General features: G+C 43.0%; 1 protein-coding gene across 2 annotated transcripts in view; it reads left to right on the top strand.

Annotated features, from left to right (window-relative positions):
* The first annotated feature begins 1,101 nt into the window (after positions 1-1,101).
* The window catches only part of KCTD1 (potassium channel tetramerization domain containing 1), a 92,875-nt gene continuing 67,600 nt past the window's right edge, over positions 1,102-26,376 (top strand). The window contains exon 1 of one of the 2 annotated variants that reach the window (XM_030552959.1): positions 1,102-1,169. Coding sequence is in view for 1 of the 2 variants with exons in the window: in XM_030552957.1 (XP_030408817.1) it covers positions 1,441-3,273 (1,833 nt within the window). In the remaining variant the exon portion in view is untranslated. Of the gene's footprint in view, positions 1,170-1,440; positions 3,274-26,376 lie in introns of those variants that run through there. The other variant, XM_030552957.1, reaches the window with a different exon arrangement.

Below are 26,376 nucleotides of genomic sequence, written 5' to 3'. Positions count from 1 at the left end.
ACTACAGAAAAGGGTGGAGGAAGGGTATTTCTGGTCAGTGAAGAGGATAGGGGAGGAGCAAAAGCACCGAGTAAACCTCAATTAATCTATCCGGATTTGTGATATTAAGTAGTGATGGTGTTTAAGGTTTCTGATCGCTTCCTTTTCATATTGTTGGGGGGGGAGGGGTTGTAAAAAAAAAAGCTGCTTATGTTTTCGTGCTGCTTTGACAAAGTTTTTGAGAGCTTACAATGTAGAAAACAAAAGGAAGAGGAAGGGAGAAAAATGACCAGAATAACAGGGAGATAAGTTTGTGAAATCTTCAAAATGTTATTGAAAGGAACGAATGATGGAAGCGAGCACGACTCGGAGCTCCTCAGAGGGTATCAAACTGGTGGATTTTGCCATTGTGGGAATCTAGTTTTAAAATGATGAAAATAAGTTTAAGGCTTTTTGTAAAGCTGCAGTGTAGAAAAATGTTGGTGCCTGTGCTGACGCGGTGCTTTGCGTGTGTGCAGCTGCCTTGTCCCTGCGGTCCGGATAGATCTGGACTCCTTGCCTGCGGAGTGTTGTGTGGGTTTTCCTAGCCCCGGCGGCTTCCTGTGCTACTTGCTGGTGTCTTAACAAGAAGGCAGGAAACAAGCGGGCTGTTGGCAAAGCCCGACACAGCCAGGCTGCGAGCCGGTTTTTAGCGAGCAGTGCAGGGAGAGCAGCTCGGTCTAGGAAGGGACTTTGAGCGGGACCTGTACCTACTGCTTGCACAGCCAACTCTGCCCCTGCTCCAGCCGGGCCTCTGTTCCCCGGCCGCTGTAGTGTCAAGGAGCCCGAGCCTGGGCCGAAGCGGCTCCCAGGGCAAGGGGGAGCCAGGGTGAAGTGATGCCACGAAGTTTCACTCCCGCCGGAGTCCGAGAGTGAGTTACACGCTGCTGCTGCTGGGGGCTTGGGAGAGCGGCGAGGCAGGGAGGAGCCGAGCCGCCCGTGTGCGGTGCCTGCCCCCCTGTGCCTCACCTGCTGCCGCTCTCGCTGCACTGGGGGGGGGGAGCAGGCTTCCCCGCGCTCTCCCTTCCTTACCCGCTGGGGAGGCTGCTCCAGCGCCCAGCACGGGGCTCGGGGGGATGAGGGGCCGGGGGCCGCTGTGCTGCTCTCCAGGCATCACTTAGAGCCCGCGGGCTGCCCGGCAGGGAGTGAGGGTAAGTAGCTCGCGCAGCCTGGGTGCTGAGGCTGGCGCTCGCTCCGCTGGTGTTCCCCCTCCTCTACCGCGCACCGCCGCATGCCTCCCCGCCCTCCCCCTTCCCTTTCCCGCCGCGCGGCAGCCCCCGCCGCCGCTGGGAGCGCGCGGCCCCTTTAAGAGCCCAGCTTTGCCTCCCGGTAGCTGAAGGTCATTAAACACAAAAGCTCTCCAGCGCTGCGGTCCAATATAGCGCATGCGCCCTGCCCGAGGACTGGCAGGGAGACGGCAATATGGCGAGAATGCCTGGCAGCGGCGGCGACTGGAACACCGGCAGCGGCGGCGGCGGGGAGAACAATGGGGGGGACCGGCCGCCGGGCCGCGGCGGCACCCACCGCCCCCACCACTACTGCAGCGCGGGGGAGGACGAGGACGGGGAGGACGACGATGAGATCCAGGAGGTGCAGATAACGGGGGACGAGGAGGACGGCGCCGATGGGGGGCTCCTGCTACTGGACGAGGAAGAGGAGGAGGATATGGGGCTGGAGTGGGACGGCGAGGAGGAGCCGCTGGAGCCCGAGCCGGTCCTTATGATCAGTATGGACCGGGCCAGTGGCGGGCTGGACTCCTCTTGCGGCGGCGGTGGCGGCCGCCTTGGAGGCGGCTGTGGCGGCAGCATCGGGGCAGCAGCAGTTGGGGGCGCCCCAGTGCCCGCTAGCGCCCGGGGCGCGGAGGACTCGGACCCGGAGACCGACCTGCTGCTGCAGCGCCCCGAGCGGGCCCGGCTGAGCGAGAACACCCGGCTGGCCACCCGCTACGCGGTGCGCATCTTCCGGGAGTACCTGAGCGAGAAGTCCCAGAGCCCGGACTTCGAGACCATGGACAAGGGGGCGCTGTGCCGGGTGCTGCGCTCCTTCTACGCCGAGGCCCGCTCCAAGAGCGGCCAGCTCTACTCCAAGTCCTCGCTCATCAGCATCCGCAGCTCCCTCAACCGCTACCTCAACGAGCCGCCCTACTGCCGCACCCTGGACCTGACCAAGGACCCGGAGCTGCGCGCCGCCAACCTGACGCTGGCGGCGGTGATCCGCAAGCTGGAGGAGCAGGGCGCGGGGCCGGTGGTGCAGAAACAAGCCATCACCCGGGCGGATCTGCGCAAACTGTACACCTGCAGCGTGTTCAGCACGCAGAGCCCCTTCGGGCTGCTCAACAAGGTCTGGTTCGAGACCTGCATGTACTTTTGCACGCGGGGCCGCGAGAACCAGCGCGAGCTGGAGGAGGACTCCTTCGGGCTGGCCATGGACGAGGACGGCCGCAAGTTCGTCTACTTCAAGTCCCTGGGACCCTACCACAAGTCGCGCTCCTCCTCCTGGAGCAAGAAGCGGGCGGAGAGCAGCGACGAGGAGAACCTGCCCCGCATGTACGAGACGGGCACCGAGTTCTGCCCTTACTCCAGCTTCGTCAAGTACCTGGCCAAGCGCAACCCGCTGTGCAAGGCCTTCTTCCAGCGGCCGCGGGACCACTGCAGCGAGGGGGATGTCACCTGGTACGAGAACAAGGCCATCGGCAAGAACCTGCTGGGCACCCGCATGCAGATGCTCTCCAAGGCGGCTAAGCTCTCCAAGACTTACACCAACCACTGCATCGGCGCCGTCTCCATCGCCACCCTCAACAGCATCGCTGGCATCGGCACCAAGCTGGGCGGACACCACCCGCACCCCGCCGGGGCGGCAGGGGGCTGCTACACCGCCGCCCAGGCCATCCTCAACGGCGGGCACCGGCCCCGGCCCCCGCCCGCCCCCGCCAACACCTACATCCTCCCCAAAGACAGCGACCTCCCCCACGTGAAGGCAGAAGCGGCCGCTCTGACACCGGCCAAGCGCTCCCTCTATGAGGCTGTGTACACTGGGGCGGCCGCGGCCGGGGGGGATGCTTGCGGCCCCTCCTCGTCCCCCAAAAGACTCTGCCTCCGCCCCGCTGAGCCCCTGGACGCTGCTACTGCCGCTGCCTCTGTGGTGGTGGTGTCAGTGAAACACGACCCCCTGCCTCTCCTCCTCCCCGAAGCCAATGGGCACAGAAGCACCAACTCACCCACAGTAGTTTCACCTGCTATTGTTTCCCCCACACAGGTAACAAGAAAACCCGACCCATCTCTATACATAACCCCCTCTTCGCTTCCCAAACCCTCCCCCGCCTGCTCCAGCCAACACCAGATCCCTTTGCAAGGACCAAAGCACAATGCACACCCTGGCAGCAGTCCCAGAGCGGCCACACTTCAGGCAGGCAGCTGCTGCCTCTTTGGCCCTCTAGTGCAAGTCTCACTGTACAGGCATGAAATAGTCTTGTTGCAAGTTACTAAACTTCCGTGCTCTCCTCTCCCCACTCCCTCTCCCCGCCCCCTCTTCTCCCGGAGCTCTCTAAGTAGCTGCACTGGTGTTAGCTGCAAGTTTGGGCTCTCTGTGACTTACAGCAAGCTTAGAGTTAATCACTTTCTTTGTAAGAAGAAGGAAGTATGAAATCCCAATCGCTGCTAAGCAAAAGTTTAGAATTGTGTTCCCAGAATAATAGGATTAGTAAATGGACTGTGCAGGCTCCTGTTCTTTTTATAGTAGAAGTGAGAGTTATGTAAATCAAGTCACATTTATTAAATAAGAATTTGAAAGATAATTAACATGCATGGTGTTCTTGATGTGCTAATGAGTTGTTTAAATAACCTCATAAATGTAGGAAACAGCCAAGAAAATACTCAATTACCCCTTACTAAGGAGGGTGTAATTTTAAACTGTAGAAGTTTGCAAGAGAGTTAATGTGACAATTGCATTCATCTTGTGTGTTTATTAAAATAGCTCTGTTTCCTGGCAACCATTCTTTAAAAAAGGTAAATTGGCTTTATTTGCACAGTATTGCATCAAAGTAGACCGTGTCCCATAATGTAAAAATATATAGTAACAGCATAATTCCTTGAGTTAACCATAGTGTAGTTGTGGAATGAGATCAGATTGGGTAGGTATGTTTCACGTAAGTAAAGTAGCCTTGTCAAAACCATTGAATAGGTATAGGTCTTGGTGCATGCATCAACAACCTTTCCACCTGCACACATGCCCCCTTTCCCCAATCCTTTCCTGTTGGTATAGGGTATTTTTCTGTGTATTTGAACCCAAAGTTACCTTAGGATACTTAATTAAAAGATATACTGCAGAGCACTTTTACTGTTGAGTTGGAAGTAGGAATTCATTCTAACTAAATCTGTAAAACTTTCCTCAGTTATGTTGCACTCCGTGTTTCGGGCAATACTTTTAATGTTAGCTGCAATAGGTGATTACAAAAAAACCCTCTGACATTCTGGTGTCAAGCAATAATCATCTCAGTCACAGGCCTGAAAGAGCACTGTTCAGTGAACACAGGTATATGACATGCCTGAGCGGTTTCCAAAGTGGAAATACCAGTTCTGGACAAACTGACCCTTTCAAACAGTTTGTCAGCTAATCAGCCAGCCTGAAGGCTAATTGAAAAAAGAATCTTTCTGTGAATTATAGTATTTATGTTATCTAAAATACATGTGACCTCTCCTTACTCGTGGGGGTTTTTGGTCGCCTGAGTGTAGTACTGTAGTTTGATCTCCTGCTGTGTATATCTGGTGTCTTTGAATAAGCTTAGAGGGTTGATGATGATGCAGAAAGTGTTTTTGTTCTAGCTTATTATTTCAGATATAAGCTAACTCTCTTCACTATATTTTTAACCGTAAACTTACCCATTCGTTGGCTTATGACTTGGAAAGATATTTTTAAACTTTTAAGGTATCTTAGTTTAGAGTAGCTCTGTGTACATGAGTAAGGAAGAGGCGGAATAAGGCAACTGAGCTTGACAGACAGATGTGTATGAATAAACACACTTTTACTTTTAACAATATGGGCCACTTTATTCATCTTAGTTAGTGTAGTTCTCCTTGGGTCTTAATGCTGTATGGTTTGATACCAGGCCTTACCTTGAAATTTCTACTACTTATTACAATGCTTACATAAAGTTTACCTAAGGAGAAGTTTAAGTGCTCTACATCTTTTTTAATACTAATGATAATTACAGACAAAAAGCCAGTCTATTAAGACAGAAATATATAAAGTAGATTTTAAGAGAGACAGGATGTTTTCCTTCTTGTCCTTATCAAGAAAGAAAATGAGCACTCAGTGACAATGTTAGCGTTGATTTTGGTGTAATTATATAGGAACATCCAATTCATCCTTGTTTAGTTTATTTAATGGTAAACAAACTACACACTCACTTCTGAAGAAAAGACTCGTTTTGCTTTCTTTACAAGACTGATTAATTTAAATCCTTACTGATAGTTGGGAGAAGTTAACTGCTCATTCCAGCATCAGCTGGAACAGTAGTGCGTTTTTTTTTTTCTTCTTATGGGACATATCACAGAATGAAAATATCTTTGCTTTATAAATGTGGGATAGATTTTTTTCCCCCTTTTTTAAATAGAAAATCAATGTTAAACTTTTTCTCCTTTAGCTACCTTTGTATAATATTGCTATAATGATCAAGGTCCAGGGCATTTCCTGGGGAAATTAATGACTGGCTTGGGTTAATGGCCCAAGGCATTGCTTCAAGCCATCAGCTCTCCCAGCTGGTCATTAATCCCCAGGAAATGCCATGGCCCTTCATCATTATTGCTTATAAAAAGACTTTCTAGGCCTTATTAACTGATTAGATCTCCTCAAGCGATGTGACACTGAAGTCCATTGTTATCAAGAAATCAGTAATATTTGTCAACTTGACAATTGCAGACTGGTGATTTTATTGACCTCTGTTATGAGTATTTATAAAGGGACAGATTCTGCCTCCCTAATGGCATAAGGTACGACTAAGTGTGAGTAAGTGGCAGAATCTGGCCCACCATGAAAACTGGGTTACATAGTGTGTTTACACTGTGTATATGTACATTTTTTCATGGTGTTAGTGACTTTAAGCAAGGTATAAAAGAGGAGTGAAACAAATAAATCCAGTTTAATACTTTTAATTTATTTAGTTGAGAAGGGTTTTGATTTTATGGATAATCATTGCTGATTCGTCTTTCTTCTTAAACCTGAGATGTCTTCTAGCTCTGTTTGCAGAACTGCTGTAGAAGCCTCCTCCTGAGCCAGGGAAAGGTAAATAAGTCTTCATCTTGACACATTTTGATCCAGCTATTGCTTTAGGTTGCAGTCCTGAGAGACATTATAGAGTATATTTTAAACATACAGTGCTACACCATCATGCCACCACGTTCCCTTTAGTCCTTATTTGCTCTGAAGTATAGCAATTTTCTTGCCACTAAGAACAGTACTTCAGCTGAAGTTGATGACAGAGGGATGTAATTTAGCCGTTGTTCACCTCTAGTATTATTGAAAGATGAATAATAGCTGAAGTTTAAGCTTTTGATGTTGCAATGTGGTAGCTGTTGAGATTTATAGACTTGATACATACTGAACTTAGTACAGTTATAATAGCCAAAAATAGGTCTGAGAAAACAGACCAGCTTCTGCCAGGGGGAAAAAAATTACCCATAGTTTCAGAAAAAGCTTCTGCTACGGTCGTTCTGTAGCATAGTTGTGTTCTAGGTACTTCTGAAGAATTCCATAAATAGCAAAATATATACCTACCAAACTTAAAATAGTTAAAGCATGAGCAGTGTTTGCATTTGTCATCACTCTATGTTGCAAGTGTTCAGGCTTTCGAAGTTGAAACCAGGGCCAGCTTTCTGTTACAGAGCATGTGAGTTTTCATTGCCTTAAATGCTTCAAAGAAAAGCCATATGCTGACAGAATGAGAGAGCTGGTTCTGATTTCAAGTTTTGAAAAGGCAAGAAGAGGTAGGGGGGGAAGAAAAGTACTTTATTTCCTTAAGTATGCAGCAGACACAGCTGATAAGACTGTCTGGGGTTTTTGGTTCATTTTGGGGTAAGAACCTTTCCACTTAGTTTAATTCTTGAAACTAGAAATATAACTACTATAAAACTGGAAAAAGAATTCTGTTTGCTTTTAAATTTGTGTTTGTACCATAGTAAAACCAAAGTCTCGTGCTTGGTGCTGTACAAGCATATAAGATGACAAAGTTACTTAGAATGTAGGCTCTTCAGAGCAGGGCCCTTGCTTTAGTATATGTTCATACAGTGCATAGCACAATGGGACTGGGACTCCAGGCACCACTTTAATCCCCCCCTCCAAAAAAAAAAAAAAAGAAAAAGAAAAAAGGCAGGAACACAAAAACAGAGTGAAGAGTGATTGGCAAATAACATGGGGTGTGTGTGTGTGTAATAGTTATGTTCATCATCTGAGTCAAATGCCACCAGCAGAAGGTTGACTTTCTTTTTTGGTGGTTTAAGTTCTGTAATTTCTGCATCAAAGTGTTGCTCTTTTAAGACTTCTGAAAGCATGCTCCACACCTCATCCCTCTCAGATTTTGGAAGGAGCTTCAGATTCTTAAATCTTGGGTTGAGTGCTGTAGCTATCTTTAGAAATTTCACATTGGTATCTTCTTTGTGTTTTGTCAGATTTGCAGTGAAAGAGTTCTTAAAATGAACAACATGTGCTGGGTCATCATCCAAGACTGCTATAACATGGAATATACGGCAGAATGATCTGTTTTTACTTGCAGGGGACATACAATTCTTCCCCAAGAAGTCACAAATAAGTCACAAATTTAACTAATGCATTTTTTTCTAACGAGCATCATCAGCATGGAAGCATGTCCTCTGGAACGATAGCTGAAGCATGAAGAGGCATATGAATCTTTTGCACATCTGGTGCATAAATATTCCTGTAGTCCGATATAATGCAAATTTGGATATAACGTGGTAAAGCAGCGCTCCGGGGGATGGGGCTGCTTTATCTCTTTATATCCGAATTTGTGTTACCGCAAGTGGTTCCTCTGTGCCCACCTGTTACTTGCTGCTGCGCTCGCCGGGCCTCCCCGCCCCAGCTCACCTCTGCTCTGCCTCCTCCCCCGAGCATGCTGCAGCTCTGCTTCTCCTCCCTCCCAGGCTTGCTGCACCAATCAGCTGTTTGGCGTGGCAAGCCTCAGAGGGAGGAGAAGCAGAGCTCCGGTGCACTCGTGGGAGGAGGCGGAGCGGAGGTGAGCTGGAGTAGAGGGGCCACAGTAAGTGGGGGCACAGAGGAACTGCCCCCCGCCCCAGCTCACCTCTGCTCTGTCTCGTCCTCCCACAAGCACGCTGCTCAGCTCTGCTTTTCCTCCCTCCCAGGCTTGTCGTGCCAAACAGCTGATTGGTGTGGCAAGCCTGGAAGGGGGAGAGGGAGGGAGAAGCAAAGAGGAGGCAGAGCAGAGGTGAGCCAGGTTGGGGAGCAGTTCTTCTCCCTACCCTGATATAACAAGGCCTCACTTATAACACAGTGAGATAAATATTTTTTTTTTTTTTGGCTCCTGAGGACTGCGTTATTTTGGGGTAGAGGTGTATCTTGCAATGCCCGCTATAACAGTGCCATGTGAATGCCTGTTTTCACTTTCAGGTGACTAATTAAGTGGGCAGCATTGTTTCCCGTAAATGTAAACAAACTTGTTTGTTTTAGCGATTGGTTGAACAAGAAGTAGGACTCAGTGGACTTGTCTGCTCTAAAGTTTTACATTGTTTTGTTTTTGAGTGCAGTTATATAATAAAAAAAAATTACATTTGCAAATTGCACTTTCATGATTTGAGATTGCACTGCAGGACTTGTATGAGCTAAACTGAAAAATACTATTTCTTTTGTTTTATCATTTTTACAGGGCAAATATTTGTAATAAAAATAATATAAAGTGAGCACTGCACACTTTGTATTGTGTTGTAATTTAAATTGATATATTTGAAAATGTAGAAAAACGTCCAAAATATTTCATAAATTTCAGTTAGGATTCTATTGCTTAACAGTGTGATTAATCGTGATACATTTTTAATTGCGATTAATTTTTTTTGTTAATCATGTGAGTTAACTGCGATTTAATCAACAGCCTCGTTAAAAGTATGAGTTACCGATGAGGAGTTGACCAGGCTTTTCTGCTAATTGCATCATGCCATTTGGTCAGAATTAACTATTGTAGACTTTCATGGGGCAAGCCTTCAGAAGACTTTGATAAGAAGCAACAAGGAAATCAATTTTGTATAAATCAGACAGATGACCTTTTTGATACAATCAAGGAAAGAAAAGAGCATCATGACTGGAGTGTTGCATTGACAAAGCTTTTTTTAGTATTCTACAGAATCTGAAATGATTAAGTCAGTACTCTTGTTCTATGAACATCAAAGCTGAAATGCACAAACTTTTAATGTTACAGGAAGCTGAAAGCTTTTTAAAAAGCTTGTGGGATTGTGCTGTAAAAGGCTTCTTGTTGCCCACTGTTCTCCTTCCAGAGAGCAAGAGATCAGAAACTGTTCAGTCTAATTGGTGAGTCTGTATGACAGTGAGCTGCCTTATTTCATGTAGGTCTAGAAATAAATGAGTGCTTAAACCCTTTGAAACACACCACTTCTGCAAAAGCCATGGGCTGTAATTAAATTGAATGTGGGGTTGTATTGTCTGGTGCCCTTGGCTATATACTTGATAACAGACCATGGTACACCCACTATTGTGTTAGAAGCTGGAACCTAATTAGCTATGTTGTAGATTTTCAGTGACTTTAGAAGACCTTTTGTTCATCATCTCTCTTCCAGGTGTCCTTATGTGCTTCTGAAACAACAGAAAGGCAAAAACTCCCCCACCCCTCAAGAAATAATTAAGGATATGGTAACACATCTTTGTGCCAGTTAATTTTTTATATAATGTTTTGGATTCAGTGAATAAATGTCAGTAACAGAATTGTCTCTGATATAAAATAGATTTATTAGTGATAGCAAATGTATATAATTATGGTTGAGGGACACTCTCTTGTTCCTGAGGTTTTTTTAATGCTAATGCAATCTATATGTATTCTGGGGGAATAGTGAGCAGACATGAGAGGTATATAATCCCATTTGGTTGTTTTTCAGCTATCCATATGAAAAAACACCCCTTTCATGTCTTTTACAATATTGCATGCATCTTTGCACTCTGACAGCTCAGAAAAATTTATCTGAAACTTCAGATGTGCCAAACACTTAATTCTTGATGAAGGCAAGTACCTTGAATGTGTTTGAATACAATTTTTAGTTTTAGAAATAACTGAACTCCTTTTCTACATATGGAGTATATAACTTTTCATTAAACTTTGCGAGTACCAAGACACGGTGCTTGTAATACACACGGGCACATGCATGCACAGAAATATGCATACCTATTTGCAGCTGTGCATTTTTGTAATCAAGACAGATGCATTTTAATTAAATAGACATTCCATGTTTATATGAATTACATGTTGACTACATAAACACATGAAAACACAGTTCAATTTCACATTGCACATTTATTTCAATTGCAGTCCTCCTTTCTAAAAATAAGGGAAACTAAATACAAAATTATATGAATTCATCTTGTTAAAGATTAAATGCACTAATTAGAAAATAACTTTTATTTCCTTTCATGTGCTATATCATAATGTTTTATTTATTAAAAGAAAATACAACACACAACTTTGGAGGAGGAAGGGAACTCACTTTCCTGATGACACTAAACCCCAAAAATCCTTTAGTGGTACAGGAAGGAAACAGTTGTGTCGTCTTCTCAACCTCCTCTCCTGGTAGCTTGTAGGGTGAAGAAGAACATTTGAGTGTAGCTTTTCAATACTGAGCAGCTATGAGGATAAGGATAAGAGTGAAGTTTCTCCTGCTGATCCTATAAGGGGGGTCCCAAAGTTTGGAGCTCCACAGTCTGTTTGGAGGAGGGCAGTGCTCTGATAGGAGGTATTCTGTAGATGGGAGACAAGACACAAGGGTCCATGTGGAAGGGAATTTCTGGTTTTAACCTTTCACTAGTAAGGTTTCATCTTCTCCCTCCAGTACACACACTACTGCTTATGCACATGGGGACTGGAGCACAATTTCGGTGAGAATCACAACATAACTTGTTCATGTGCATCTATAACCTCAACATGTTTTAAGATGTTTACTTTTAATCTGTGCATGATCACTCTTCCATATTCAGAATCCTTAAGAGTTTGGGGGGAAATTCCAAATAAGATTTCTCCATAACTTTCAGTGGCATTCTATCCTTAAGTTTGTACTACCTTTATGAATGTGTTTACTTTGTGTGATAATGTTAAATATGTGCTCTTACAGTGTGGCTTAAAATAGCAACAAAGCACAGTGGGTCTGAATGAAGAACAGTGTGTCAAATTTTTGTTGTTTGGTCTTGAGTTGCTGGAGGTAGGCTAAAGAATATAGAGTTTTAATGGATAGCATTCTGTGTTGTCTAACAGGGAGCTTGGATTTGAGTTATTGATGTGCGGGGGAAGGGGGAGAGGCAGGAATCTAATTTCATTAGTAAGCTACCATGCACATGAGTATCTGTTGTGGTAGTTAAGGGTTATCAAAAGCATCCTCTAGAATAGGAAACTTCTCTATTGGTGATACCCATTGATGACAATGGGTACATTATCAAGTGTTATGGCAGGGTTATAGAGAGAGCATCTGGGAAAGAAGCATTGAGAGCTCTGATCTTCCTATCATGGTATTATTTTTTGTTTTTGTATGTAGAATGTGATGAGTATAACCTAATGAACAGGTTTCCAAACCTGTGCATAAACAGAGGATTTCACTTTTCAGTGTTGTCAAGAATTTAATTCAGCTGGGATGATCTGTTTTGTTTGGGGGATTGGTTTGGGTTGTTTTACACCTAACCCCTCTCTCCCAACCTTCCCTGTATTTCAAATATAGGATAAGTATGGTAGTTTCCTTCCTTCCTTTGCCTCTTTAATAAGGGACAAATAGCTACTTTTCATGTGGTTGCCATAATACAAGGGAAGGATCACATGCCATTTAGCAATGTGTAAGTGATGGTAAGTGCTGTAATTATCACATACAGTCTTGATGCATAATTAGAAGGAAACCTAGTTTGGGGAGGTGGCATCTAGTAGTGATAGTTCTGCAGATGAGTTGGAAAGTATAGATGGGGTCTTAGCTGTCATAATAGACAATCCCACAGGCTAAAGAATCAAAGGCACTGAATGGCATATATATAATAATATGCAGAATATATTCAAATTAGTTACCTGTTTAAGAGTTCTCCTCTATCTCTAATCATTCAGCTCTTGAATTTTATGAATATTTGATATGTTGATATGGAAAATTAAGGTTTGTTTTTTTCTTCAGTGCCCATCACTGTTGAATCTGCCATTCATTGCAAGTCATTGTCTTAGAGATTCTACTGTTTTAAAAAGTTTTTGTAATAGACGTAAGATCTCACTTTTTATAGGGACCTTTTTTGGAAAGATTTTTATTATTGGTTTAAACTTGATTCAGTGAACTGTGATTGGGATCTAGGTACAAGAATTTTATTATAATGTATCCTCTGTCTTGATTAAAATTTGCTTGTGGATGCACTGTCTAGAATCCATAGCAGGTTTATAACTGATTTTTTCCCCCTCTTTCCTACATTTCCAATAGACCTTTTTATAAAGAATTTGAAGACAAAAGATGACTTGCAGAGATTGTTTTGGAGTATAAAAATTAAAATGACTTTAAATGTGATGTGCTAAATTACCAAAGAAACAGGGGCATTATATTTAACATATATTGTATTTTTCTGTTGGTTGGCTTTCAGTTGGTGACATTACTGCATGTGTGCTGCTGGTGATGTCCTACTCTACAAGGACTTTGCTGTGCACTGAAGCAGGCCCATAACTAAGTATTTTCTGTATACTATTTCACAGGCTTCAAAAGACTTTTAAAATATCTAATTGCAAACCCTAAATTTTTAGACATTAAAGCATTGTTTTATATAAGAACATGCTTCGTTTACAATGGGGTTCTGTACTGAGTGTGATGTCAGCAACAGAACACGTGCTGTGAGGTTGCACCAAATAGGAGCCAGCAAAAATGGGGCTGCAAGATGATGATGAAAAAGTCCCCCTTTGCAGTTAAAGGGACCTTGTGAAGCTAAATTGGCCCTACAGCTATGTAAAAAACTAAGCTTTTTTTCAAACTGAAGGCCAATGTTTCCATGAGTTAATTTTTATTTTTTAATAATTCCAATGGAAACATTTTTAAATGAACACTCGCCGTTAGTGATTGCAACCCAAACATTGCAACATGGTGCCCAAGAGCCTACAAGTAAAATTTTCCAGATATCAGTTATAAACAAAAATGAAACTAACTACTCTGCTATATTACCTTTTTTCATGTCACTGTCTTTGGCAATAGTAGATCTAGTGATAAAACAAATCAGATTTTTAAGATGTTTAATTCCGGTAATCCAAAATGGTATTTAGAGTATAGCCAAGGAATTTTTTTGTGAATAAACAGAACTTCCAATCTGGCACTTCTTAGACACATGCTGAAAGCTTCCTTCTCTTCATCCTAGGTTTTTTTGTTTTTGTTGGATTTTTTTTTTTTTGAGCATTTGGTACGTTTTTAAAGCAGTCCTATTTTTTTCTCTCTTCAAAAACCTTTAGAAATCACCTTCCATTGGATATCCAGCATAAATAATGCATTATTTTTGAAAAGCGCCTCTCTTAATTTTGTCAACTTGGCCAAAAAATACTTTCTCAAATTAAAACAGTCAGTTGTCTAGTCATATGTTGTATTGATATCTCTCTCCAAAATGAGTTTGACACTCGCTGATTACATTTTGTTATGACTGTTTCCATTAAAAGCACTTTAAACATAAGCTGTTTCATTAATTCTAAAGCATTTTGCGAAAATATCTAAATCAGAGAATGTTGAGGAGCAGCTAAGAAGTGTCCCAGGTTCATTATAGCTGAGTAGCAATGTAATTTGTCAAAATAGGCTATTACCCACTTGCTGTTATCAAGTAGCTTGGACCTAAAACTAGAAATATTTCAAAATGTTACTAAATCTTATATTAAATAGAAATGTTTTCACTAATTATTTAAACCCAAGCATTGTGCTGGTGTATGGAACTAAAAATATACTTAGCAGAAAGAACAGATTTTTTTTTTTAATTTTTTTGTATTCAGTTCAGGAAAATGGTGTTAGCAACACAGCTAAGGGGAACCCTTTTAAAATGTGACTGTAGCATGCTCAGTTTCTTCAAAATATAAACTGAGACGAATGGTTATAGTAATGTTAAATTTCTATAAATATACTCACTCCCTGACAATTAATGGGTACATGCAGTGTTATAAATACAAAAGGTGTCCCAGACCTGACACACTGAACACAGAATTTGTAGTAATTGTTACAGTGATGCACGGTAGTTGACTGACTGTAAAATTTCAGCAGTTTTTTTATACTATTTCAGTTGTTTAGAGATTTTTAGGATCATAGTATTTAGAGGTACAGAGCCATCAGATGAAGTCTGTTCTCCTGCAAGGGTAGAATGCAGGTGTTCTGCAAATGATGTATCAGATATTACAGTAGACTATGCCCAAATCATTGTTTAAAAATCCTCCCCCAACTTCCACTGCTAATTTGGTGGTTGGACATACTTCTCTATCCAAATATTTGAAGTACTGTAAAGCAGGGGAATGTTTCTTTCAAACCTTGTTTATGTGGGTTGAGATGTCAGTGACCTTGATTTAAAAAAAAACTAGGAAATCTGCAGCTAAGATTTAATAGGGAGAAGGAGACAGCAACAAATTGTTAGTGTAGCTATGGTCAAAAAACTGACTCCACAACAATAGCATCTTATTATTCAATTGACAGTACATGCTCCTCCTATGTTGTAGTTATATTTGCCTAGTTCAGCGATGTACATTTTTATTACTTCTAGCTGTGTCTTTCTGCAGTGCTATAAGAGCATGATCTTGATTTTGTTCTGGCTCACACAAATAAATAGAAATATTAGAAGTGCAAATGTAGACCCAAACTCTGTGACACTACATTAAAGGTTATGGAACCTGTAGATCTGGCTTCTTTGAATTTTGAGGCCTTTAGGATATGTCTACACTGCATTTTCAAACCCATGGCAGAGAGTGTAAGAGCCCAGGTCTGCAAACTTGGGCTGGCACTCCAACACTAAAAACAGCAGTGCAGAAGCTGCAGCTTGGGCTAGTGGAGGCTGGGGGGAGGATGTCTTCCTTGCCTGACCCACATCATCTACAATCGTGTTTTTAGTGCTGTAGTATGACCTCTGTAAGCCCAAGTCTGTAGATTTGGGCTCTGAGGTTTGCTACTGTGGATTTTAAAATGCAGCGTAGCAGGGCCGGCTCCAGGCACCAGCGAAGGAAGCAGATGCTTGAGGCGGCCAATGGAAAGGGACGGCACGTCCGGGTCTTCGGCAATTCAGCGGCGGGTCCTCTGTTCCTCTTTGAAGTGCCACCGAAGAGGAAGAGAGGGAGTGAAGGACCCACCGCGAAATTGCTGCAGAAGAATGAAGCGGCACAATTGAGCTGCTGCCGATTGGCTTTATCTTTTTTTTTTTTTTTTTCCCCTGCTTCGCCACTTGAGACGGCAAAAAGCTAGAGCTGGCCCTGAATGTAGACCAGGGGTTGGCAACCTCTGGCACGCGGCTCGCCAGGGCTGGGCCAGTTTGTTTACCTGCCACGTCAGCAGGTTCAGCCAATCGCGGCTCCCACTGTCCACGGTTCGCCGTCCCAGGTCAATGGGGGTGGCAGGAAGCTGCGGCCAGCACATCCCTCACCCACGCCGCTTCCCGTTGTCTCTGTTGGCCTGGGACGGTGAACTGCGGCCAGTGGGAGCCGCAATTAGGTGAACCTGCCGATGCGGCAGATAAACAAACTTGCCCAGCCCACCAGGGTGCTTACCCTAGCAAGCAACGTGGCAGAGATTGCAGATCCCTTGTGTAGATGTGTCCTTAGACTCCATGCTAAACTCAGATTTTTCTCTGAAATAACCTTCAACATGTATACAAATCCAGTAAATAGAACTGAGATTTTAACATTGTGATTTCCTTCCTGCTCTTCCTTCTCTAACCTCCATCCCCTTTATTTTAAATGAGGTAACTTACTGGTAGAGTCCAAAGAATTGAGGCACTGGCTACCTCAAAAAATCATAAAAACATTCCTGTGGTTGAGCACCATGTGTTGGAGTATCTGTGCAAGTGTGATGTTCAGGAGGTGAGAGTATAATAGGAGAAAGGTGACCAGAAAAGAGAGAAGGGAAATGTGTGAATCAGCCAAATATAAACGGAGCAGAGACTGAGACCTGGTCTACACTACGAATTTATCTCGAATTTAGCAGCGTTAAACCGAATTAACCCTGCACCCGTCCACACAACGAAGCCCTTTACTTCGATATAAAGGGCTCTTAATACCGATATCTGTACTCCTCCCCGACGAGAGGAGTAGCTCTGAAATCGGTATTGCCATTTCGAATTAGGGTTAGTGTGGCCACAATTCAATGGTATTGGCCTCCGGGAGCTATCTCCCAGTGCACCATTGTGACCACTCTGGACAGCAATCTGAACTCGGATGAACTGGCCAGGTAGACAGGAAAAGCCCTGCGAACTTTTGAATTTCAATTTCCTGTTTGCCTAGCGTGGAGTGCCGATCAGCACAGGTGACCATGCAGTCCTAGAATCAAAAAAGAGCTCAGCATGGACCGTACAGGAGATACTGAAGCTGATCTATGTATGGGGAGATGAATCTGTTCTATCAGAACTCTGTTCCAAAACATGAAATGCCAAAACATTTGAAAAAATCTCCAAGGCCATGATGGACAGAGGCCACAACAGGGACTCAACACAGTGCTGCGTGAAACATAAGGAGCTGACACAAGCGTACCAGAAAGCCAAAGAATCAAGTGGATGCTCACGGAGAGAGGGGCGACTGATGACTAGCTATCCCACAATTCCTGCACTCTCTGAAAACCATTTGAATTCTGGGCTTAGCTCCCAAAGCCTGAGGGGTCAAAAACATTGTTGCGGGTGGTTCAGGGTATATGTCGTCAGCCCTCTCCCAACCACCACCCGCAAAGCAAAGGGGAAAAAATCATTTCTCCCCTTTTTTTCAATGTCACCGTATATCTACTGGATGCTCCTGGCAGATGCGGTGCTGTAGCTCTACACAGCAGCATCCCCTTGCCTTGCCTTGTGAACAGCAGATGGTACAGTAGGACTGATATCCATCATCATCGTCCTGTGGGTGCTCCTGGCTGGCCTGGGTGAGGTCAGTCGGAGGCACCTGGGCAGACATGGGTGCTCCTGGCCGGCCTTGGTGAGGTCGGCAGAGGGCGCCTGGGCAAAATGGGAATGACTCCAGATCATTCACTTCTGTAAGTTTTGTCTAATGGAGATTCAGTCCTGCCTGGAATATCATGGCAGCTGGAGGCTTCTGCCTCAGGTTGCTCTCCTAGTCAGCAGCACCGAGCAGTCACGCCTACCCCAGCCTACTCTTTGCACCAGGGCTCACAATCAGATACTTAGACCTCTACATTTTGCTGCAAATAAAAAAATTAAGCTGCCGTTTAGAACTGTCCCCCAACATACATATCCTGGGACATTTTTGTATTTTACCAGTGTCAACCAAAGGTCCCCCACCCTAATGGAGATTCAGTCCTGCCTGTGCTTCTATCCTAATGATTGTCACAGATTCCCATTTTCAGCTGTAGGCTGAGCACGGGCAAAACAGTGGTTCAGTCTACTTCGCTGTAAGCCAGCTGCCCTCCCCTCCCCCCTTTGATCTCTCCTTACAATAAAGTCAGTGTTGTTTCTTATTCCTGCATTCTTTATTACTTCATCACACAAATGGGGGGGATAACTGCCACAGTAGCCCAGGAGGGGTGGGACAGGAGGGAGGCAATGGGTGGGGTTGTTGTAGGGTCACCCCCTAGAATGGCATGCAGCTCATCATTTCTGTGGGATGTCTGGGGCTCTGACTCAGAGCGGCCATTTGCCTCTCTGGTTCTTTAGTAGGCTTGCCTGATACTCTAGGCAGGACCGACTCTCCATTAGACAAAACTTAAAGAAGAGAATGACCTGGGGAGTCATTCCCATTTTTGTCCAAGCGCCCCCGACCTATCTCACCGAGGCCAGCCAGGAGTACCAATGACAGTAGTAGATGGTACAATATGACTGGTAACCATCATTGCCAACTTGCAAAGCAGCAAACGGTACAGTAGGGCTGGTAACCATCTTTGCTAACTTGCAAAAGGCAAGGGAATGCTACTGTGTAGCGCTGCAGTACCGCGTCTGTCAGCAGCATCCAGTAAACATGGTGACAGTGAAAAAAGGCTGAATGGTCTCCATAGTTGCTGTGCTATGGCATCTGCCTGGGCAATCCGGGAAAAGGGTGCGAAATGATTGTCTGCCGTTGCTTTCAGGGAGGGAGGATTGTCTGACAACATTTACCCATAACCACCCACAACAAACTTTTGGCCCCATCAGGCATTGAGATCTCAGCCCAGAATTCCAATGGGTGGGGGAGACTGTGGGAACTACGGGATAGCTACCCACAGTGCAACGCTCCAGAAGTCGACGCTAGCCTCGGTACATGGACGCACACCGCCGAATTAATGTGCTTAGTGAGGTGGCGTTCACTCGACTTCATACAATCTGTTTCAAAAATCGATTTCTGTAAAATCGGAATAATCCTGTAGTGTAGATCATACCCTGAAATAAAGGTGTGGAGAAGATTTAGAGATAAGTAATGGGTTGTGAGGAAGGAGAAAGAGAGCAAATTGTTGTCTTTAAGGTGGAGGCATAAGAGGAAAATCAAAAGAACAGTGAATTGATTACTTGAAATAGGTTTTGCATTTGATTTCTTTCTTTCAGCTATCAAAGCAGTTAATTAAGAGATGCTGTCACAAAACCAACTGAAATATTGGGTTCCTATTGTCCATGTGAAAGTGTGGTTGAGGGAGTGTCTTCTCCTACCTGAAACAAAGCTGAAATTAAACCAATGGATCACCATAAAGGTTTTTTTTTATTTCAAAGTTTTATTTCAAATCTGGGCTCTTGAATAAGTGCCTGAAGAATAAGAAATCAATTTTCAGTAATGTAGTTTGTGGCAGTTAAGGACAACACTGTTTTTATTTCTAAAACGCAGTAAACTAATATCCCTAAGCTACTCACAGTATCTCCTGTGAAGTGGTGTCTGGATCAGCTTCTCATTCACATCTAATGTAAACTCCATAAGGAAATAGGGGAAACATGTTTTTGATCAAACTACTATATAAACTGGTGATCTACGCCATTACTCTTCAAGCTGCTTCGTAAAATTCCTGAAAAGAGCTCAGTGATTTCTTGGTTTCGGAGTAAGCCTTATTCCTTCTGGAGAGCTGAACAAACTCTTTAACTTGTTTTGTGGATGGGGGGTGGAGGGGTTGTATGGCGGGGGCAAGATTGATGGAATCAGCGGTGTTAGGGAAAAAGATCTGCAAATTTCTTTGAGCGCTCACTTTTTTTGGGGGGGTCAAACACCTTCCAGTGTCTCTTAGTGAAATGCTAATGTTATTGTTAGATTATTCCTTCTAATGCTTATATTTCTAGAAACTCTTTTGTATTCTAGCTATTCTGTCTTAAGGCAGTATTTTCATTGTGCATTCAATTATATAGTATGTGGCAACTTTGCATGCTTCCATGGTACGTTCTATTATTAAATATAGAGTTCTGATTATTTGTACCTTGAGAAGCAAACTCAGAGCCTTAGAATTAAGGAAATATTAGTTTCCAGTAGGTACAGTGGTATCTTTGATAAAATATTTTTGTCAAACTGATTATTTTTAAAAGGGTAACTACTATATGATGTATAAATCCTCTAATAATTTATTTGTAAACCATTTCTTAAACTCTGAACTAACCCTCCTTTTATCTCAGTTATGAGAAGTCATCTTCTCAAGCTTGTAGTCCTTAATAAAAAATCATTATAAATCACACTTGCCTCCATACCATAAGCAAAGATAGAGCATGACTCAATGTATTTTTAAACTCTCATTTTACAAGTGCAATTGAAGCAAAAGGTTTTTTTTTGGTTTATTTTTTTTTTAATTTACAGTTTGTAATAAATCAGACAGTGCTTATGATCTGTGTGTAAAGTCATGTAAAACTGTACTGTGTTTTGGCAGAATAATAGAGTGTCACTGTAGAATACTGGCTCTTAACCGAGAGGGCGCCATGAGCAGGTTTCAGGGGGTCCATCAAGCAGGGACGGCATTAGACTTTCTGGGGCCCAAGACAGAAAGCCGAAGCCCTGCTGCATGGGGCTGTAGCCTGGGGCCCCAAGCCCTGCTACTTGGGGCTGAAGTTGAAGCCTGAGCAACTTAGCTTCACAGTGCCCTCTATGACATGGGGCCTTGGGCAGTTACCCTGCTTGCTACCCACTAATGCTGGTCCTGGCTTTTATATGCAAAAAAACTGTGGTGACATAAGCGGGCAGTGGAGTTTTTATAGCATGTTTGAGGGGAAGGGGCTCAGAAAGAAAAAGGGTTGAGAACCCCTGCTGTAGAAGATGCCATTTAGTTGTGATAGAAAATAGAGTTTAAAAATTTTATGATAAGCAATAAAAGTGGACGAGTCTTGCATTGTTTGTCACTAGAGCGAACAATGTAGTAAAAACTTTGTTTTTTAATGTTGTAGGATTAAAGTAAGAGTTCCTCATAGAACCAGGAAATAGAAGTGTTTGGGGTGAAGTTGGAATAATCCATGTGGTCTAAGACAGGGGTTGTCAACCTTTTGCTTTCTGAGACCCCCCCAACATGCTATGAAATTCCACAGCCCACTTGTGCCACAATAACCATTTTTCTACATATAAAAGCCAGAGCCAGCGTTAGAGGGTATCAAGCAGGGCAGTTGCCTGTGGCCCCATGCCAAAGGAGGCCCCATGAAGCTAAGTTGCTTGGGCTTGGGGTTCGGTTTCAGCCCTGCTACGGCAGGGCTCCGGCTTTAGCTTTCTACCCTGGGTCCCAGTAAGTCTAATGCTGACCTTGCTTTGTGGACCCCCTGAAATCTGTTCGTGGCCCCTAAGGAGGACATTGACCCCCAGTTGAGAACTGCTGGTCTAAGAGATTGGTAATGGGATTCCTGGCATTTCACTTCTTAATTGCTGGTTCAAACGCAAGTCAAGAGATGTAGTGATTGAAAGTTGTTAGATATTCAGAAAGCTGTTTGGTGGTGTACATGAAAGAATGAGTGGTCTTAGTTCCATTCCTAGTGGATACACTACAAAAGAAACCATCGCAACTGACACTAATTGTCACTCTTGGTGGCAGTCTCGGCAGAGGGTTAAAGGATTAAATGGGCGTAGAGAATAAACCACACTCATCCCTAGAGGTCTGTTTCTTCAGGTCAAAGCACACTGACAGCAGTGTGAGGAAACGTGCTCTGCCCATGGTGTATTTGTTCTATTGATGGTCTCCTGGACTGTCAGTGTGATACCTTTCAAAAGTAGCAGACTCCTTTCCCTTTTTTAGGGGAGTCTAAGACTAACTACCAAATCTTAACTCTTTCCTTACACTTTTTGATGGCAGTGATAAAAAACATGCATAATTGCTCCTGCTCTGTTTTGGACATCTCAGAAATGTAATTGACCTGATTTTATTAACGGTTTTTGTTCTCTCATCACTTAATTAGCAGATCAGTTTAGGGATTTGTCTGGATTTGGAGTGAGGTCCTCTTGCCCTCCAAAATCCTTGCTGTTTCCCTGCGCCCCTTTGATTCCTGCCTTGGGCAAAAACTGTTTCCAGCTAAGGAGGGCTAGATGCAACTCCTTCCAGAGCAGAAGTAAATGAGTGTCCATAGATGCAGATAGACAGAGATAGCATAAAAGACTTTTGAAGGAGCAAAGAATATTTTCACATCAGTGTTACAGCCCCTTCTAACCTGACTCGGAGGAGTCAAGTTAGCATCTAGAAATCAGATTTTGATTGATTAAAACAAACAAATGAAAAAATGCTTGTAATGCATTTGCTACCACTAGTATTCTGGTTTCCCTTTTAGGAGTGTGGCTAGATTGTGAGGTGCTCAGATACTACAATAACTGGTGCCATAAAAGAACTTAAGGTATACAGAGAAAATGTGTTAGTTTCTTTCTGTGGTCTAAGACATACATGTGAGGCTGAATCTTCAAAAAGGGTAAAAGCGAAGAATAAATTATTTAAAGATATCATAACAGCACTTTAATACCTTCTTAAGTCCCTTGTATTGGCACACTCATCATAATACTATAGAAATGGTTTGTAATAGTTAGGCTTAGTTTTGTTTGTATCTTGTTCGTTAATAATACAAATTATAAAGTTCCTTCCCTCCCCACAGGTAAGAAACTCAGGGTAATGCATGATTTATTTAAGTTGCAGTAATTAAAATCAAATATACAAATAAAGGGGTTTTTTATATTTATTCCCTGCCTCGTTCAATCACAATTTTTGCCTTTTGGCTGAACATGAATGTTTGTTCCAACTGGTATAATCTATTGTGCAAAGAGGTCACGAGCCCATTTAAGAGGTAGCAAAATTCGAGTATCTTCCTTGTCAATTTTATTGGCACATCCTCTGCAATTTTAAAATATCCTTTTCTCTTATTGCTTAATTTTTAGGGTTCATGCATCAATTGGTTTCTCAGGCCCAGAACTACAATGGAACATAGGTGTTGCAATGCTCAGTGTTTTAACACCTAGTTTTAGGCACCTAGAAAATCAGTGGAACAACAGTGGGATCAACAAAGCCTAAATTAAGTGCCTAGACCAGGGGTAGGTAACCTATGGCACGTGTGCCGAAGATGGCACTCGAGCTGATTTTCAGTGGCACTCACGCTGCCTGGGTCCTGGCCACCAGTCCAGGAGACTCTGCATTTTAATTTAATTTTAAATGAAGCTTAAACATTTTAAAAACCTTATTTACTTTACATACAACAATAGTTTGTTTATATATTATAGACTTATAGAAAGAGACCTTCTAAAAATGTTAAAATGTATTACTGGCACGCGAAACCTTAAATTACAGTGAATAAATGAAGTCTCGGCACACCACTGCTGAAAGGTTGCTGACCCCTGGCCTAGACTCTCTCTATAGTGAATGGGAAGAGATAGGGACTTGAGACTGGGATCCTCAAAAGCCAGCACAGGAGGTGGGAAGCAGCCTATGATAGCCAATAGCAGATGCTGACAAGAGGGATGAGTTGTAGTCCCTGCCCCTCTCATGGAGTTAGGCACCTAAATCTCGGTTGCAGGGAAGTTACCTATATCTGCTTGCAATCCACAACCAGGAACCCCTCTCAAAGGCCGGGTCTACACTACTGCAGGAAATGGATCTAAGCTATGCTACTTCAGTTACGTGAATAATGTAACTGAAGTCAACATAGCTAGATCCACTTACAGTGGTGTCTACACCGTGCTGTATCAATGAGAGATGTTCTCTCGCTGACTTGCCTTACTCTCCTTGAGAAGTGGAGTACAGAAATCGACAGGAGTGCGCTCTCCCATTGATTTAGCATGTCTTGACCAGACCCGCTAAATCTTCAATTGCAGCAGTGCCAGGTTAGCTCTGTAGTGAAGACATGGCCTTAGAGTCAGACAACATAGTTGTCTAAGCCATTAGGCACCACCATCTCCTCTATTTCTTGCTCTATGTTAAACATTTTAGCCCAGCTGTTAGAGCACTCTCTTGGCATGTGGGAGACCCAAGTTCTGTTCCCTCCCCCTTCTGCTTGATGGGGAGATAATTTGAACAGGGGTCTCTCACTCCTCAGGGAAAGTGTCTTAACCACTAGGTTATGGAATATTCTGGTGGGTGGATCCCTCAGTCTTTCTTGTTGAAGCTGTCTCACTTTGGATAATTGGTCATTGGAACTGAGGGACTTGAATCCATGTATCTTCCCCTCCACCCCCTATGTGGGTGCCATACACACTAGGCTATGAAGTCATTCTCTCTTTCTCTGGCCCAATGACACACTAAGTATTTCTCCAAAGTGGAACAGCAGCTTCAACAGGAGAGGCCTACACAAAGATGTCCCATAGACTGGTCATTAAGGTACTTTCCTGAGAGGTTAAGAGATCCATGTTCAAATCCTTTCTCATTAGGCCAGGAAAAGGAACGGGATTAACTGCTCTCTCCACATACTTGGTAAGTGCTCTAACTGCTGGGCTAAAGTTGTCTATGGGAGACTGCACTGCTGCCAGTATTTTGAATGGGGCGCAATCCAATGGTTGAGATCTGCATACCAATTAGGAGGAGGAGTGTCTGTCTTTCCCTGGTTTGAAAATTGCACTGGGGCTTAGGTATCCTGATGTGTAGAAGGATGCAGCAGTGCATATGCTCAGAGGCAGAAACTTATATGCTAGAGAACTTTTACAGTCAAAATGTAGGTGCCTCTGGGGTTAAGCAGCAGCCAAGCAGGGAGTTTGTGGATCTCACTGGTGCCTAAAACTGGGCTTCTGTCTAGATCTTTAGTTAGGGAACAGTATCCAAGGTTCCTTCAAAATATTTTCCTATTTATATTTTTCCAGTCTTCTTGTCACTTAAAATTGTGTTTATGCATCAATTTTATTAGAGTAGCATCTTTTTTTTTGCCAACAGTGGATGTGGCTTATTTGTAACAATGCATTGCAATGAAAAGTTTAATTGGCTTGGCTGTGTCACAAATAAGTGCCCTTAACTTGGGGTATGGGGAGGAATCAGTGTAACATAAATAATGCAGGATGAATTAGAACAGATCTGCTTATTTCAATGTGTTTGTGTGTAGACCAGCTCTTTGTGTAATTTCAAGTGCAGTTCTTGGTGATTTCAAAATTCCAGATAAACCATTATTTAAAAAAAAACAAAAAACTTGGCCTTAATGAGTTCCATCTGGGGTATATAAACCTTGCGCATTGTATTACATAATTATGTTGGCACGTAGTATATGGGGGGGAAGATCTTACTGTTTATTTATACAATCTTATACGACTCTAGTTTAAAAGAATAATATAAGTATTTAATGGGGAAACAGTTTCTGATGCTATATCAGAAGAAGAGGTACTGTACTAAAACGTAAGAACACTAATCTTCAATATTGAATCTTCATTATTTAATATTACATGATTGAGACATGTAAGTGGTGTTCAATACACTGTCAAAATTGCCCTCCTAAGGACACTTCTAAATTGATTGGTGTGATTAAGGTGACTCTTTTAAAGGTAAATTATCCTGTGCTGAATTTACCATATTAGGAACATATTTATTCACTTGGAGTAATGTTTTGACCAGCCTTTTTGAGTAACACTTACACTGCTGCATTGTTTACAGCTGGATTCAAATGATGATTAGGAGCTTGCATTCCTTCATGACTGCTTTCTCTTTAACAAACTTATCGGAGAAATACAAACTGCATGTCTCCCTCCCCCTTTACCAAGCTCTATCATTAGAGTAGCGGAAGAAATAGCATTTAGTTTTATGTTGCATATGACCATGCATTTAGTTGCGTATATTGCTATAACTTCATATGTGTCCTAGAATGTTTCTGAAAATATTTAATGTGGAAGGTGACTAAAGAAATTAAAATGCTAGACTTAAGATGTTTTTATGTAATGCATATCTGCCCTCTGTTCATTACATTTGTAAAGCTTATAGAATTAATGTGAAGTAAATATATAGTTATACATCTCTACCTCGATATAACGCTGTCCTCGAGAGCCAAAAAAATCTTACCGCGTTATATCAAACTTGCTTTGATCCACCAGAGTGCACAGCCTTGCCCCTCTGGAGCGCTGCTTTACCATGTTATATCCGAATTTGTGTTATATTGAGTCGCGTTATATTGGGGCAAAGGTGTATGTACTACTTTAAGTAATTAAATTAAATATTTACGGGCCTTCACCAGTGGCTCTCAAACTTTTTTACTGGTGACCCCTTTCACATAGCAAACCTCTGAGTGTGACCCTCTTTATAAATTAAAAACACTTTTAAAAAATATATTTAACATCATTATAGATGCTGGAGGCAAAGCAGGGTTAGGGGTGGAGGCTGACAGCTCGCTACTCCCCATGTAACCTCATGACCCCATGAGGGTTCCTGACCCACAGTTTGAGAACTCCTGGCCTACACCTTTTGCTGTTACTGTTTCAGTTATAGTTTTGTGGTAATTTAGAGCCACATTGTTACAGGTGTACAGAACTGAGAAATTGAATATCTTGCTATTGAACATTGAGGAAAATGTGATTTGCTTAACGGAATGTGAAATTTAATATAACTTCTTGAATTAGTTACCCCTTCCTTTGAAGGGAGCTGAGTACTGACC

The sequence above is a fragment of the Gopherus evgoodei genome, chromosome 2 (assembly GCF_007399415.2).
Source record: "Gopherus evgoodei ecotype Sinaloan lineage chromosome 2, rGopEvg1_v1.p, whole genome shotgun sequence".
In the NCBI taxonomy this organism is placed as follows: domain Eukaryota; kingdom Metazoa; phylum Chordata; order Testudines; family Testudinidae; genus Gopherus; species Gopherus evgoodei.
Note: the sequence above shows the minus strand (reverse complement) of the source record. Positions and strands in the feature narration are given on the sequence as shown.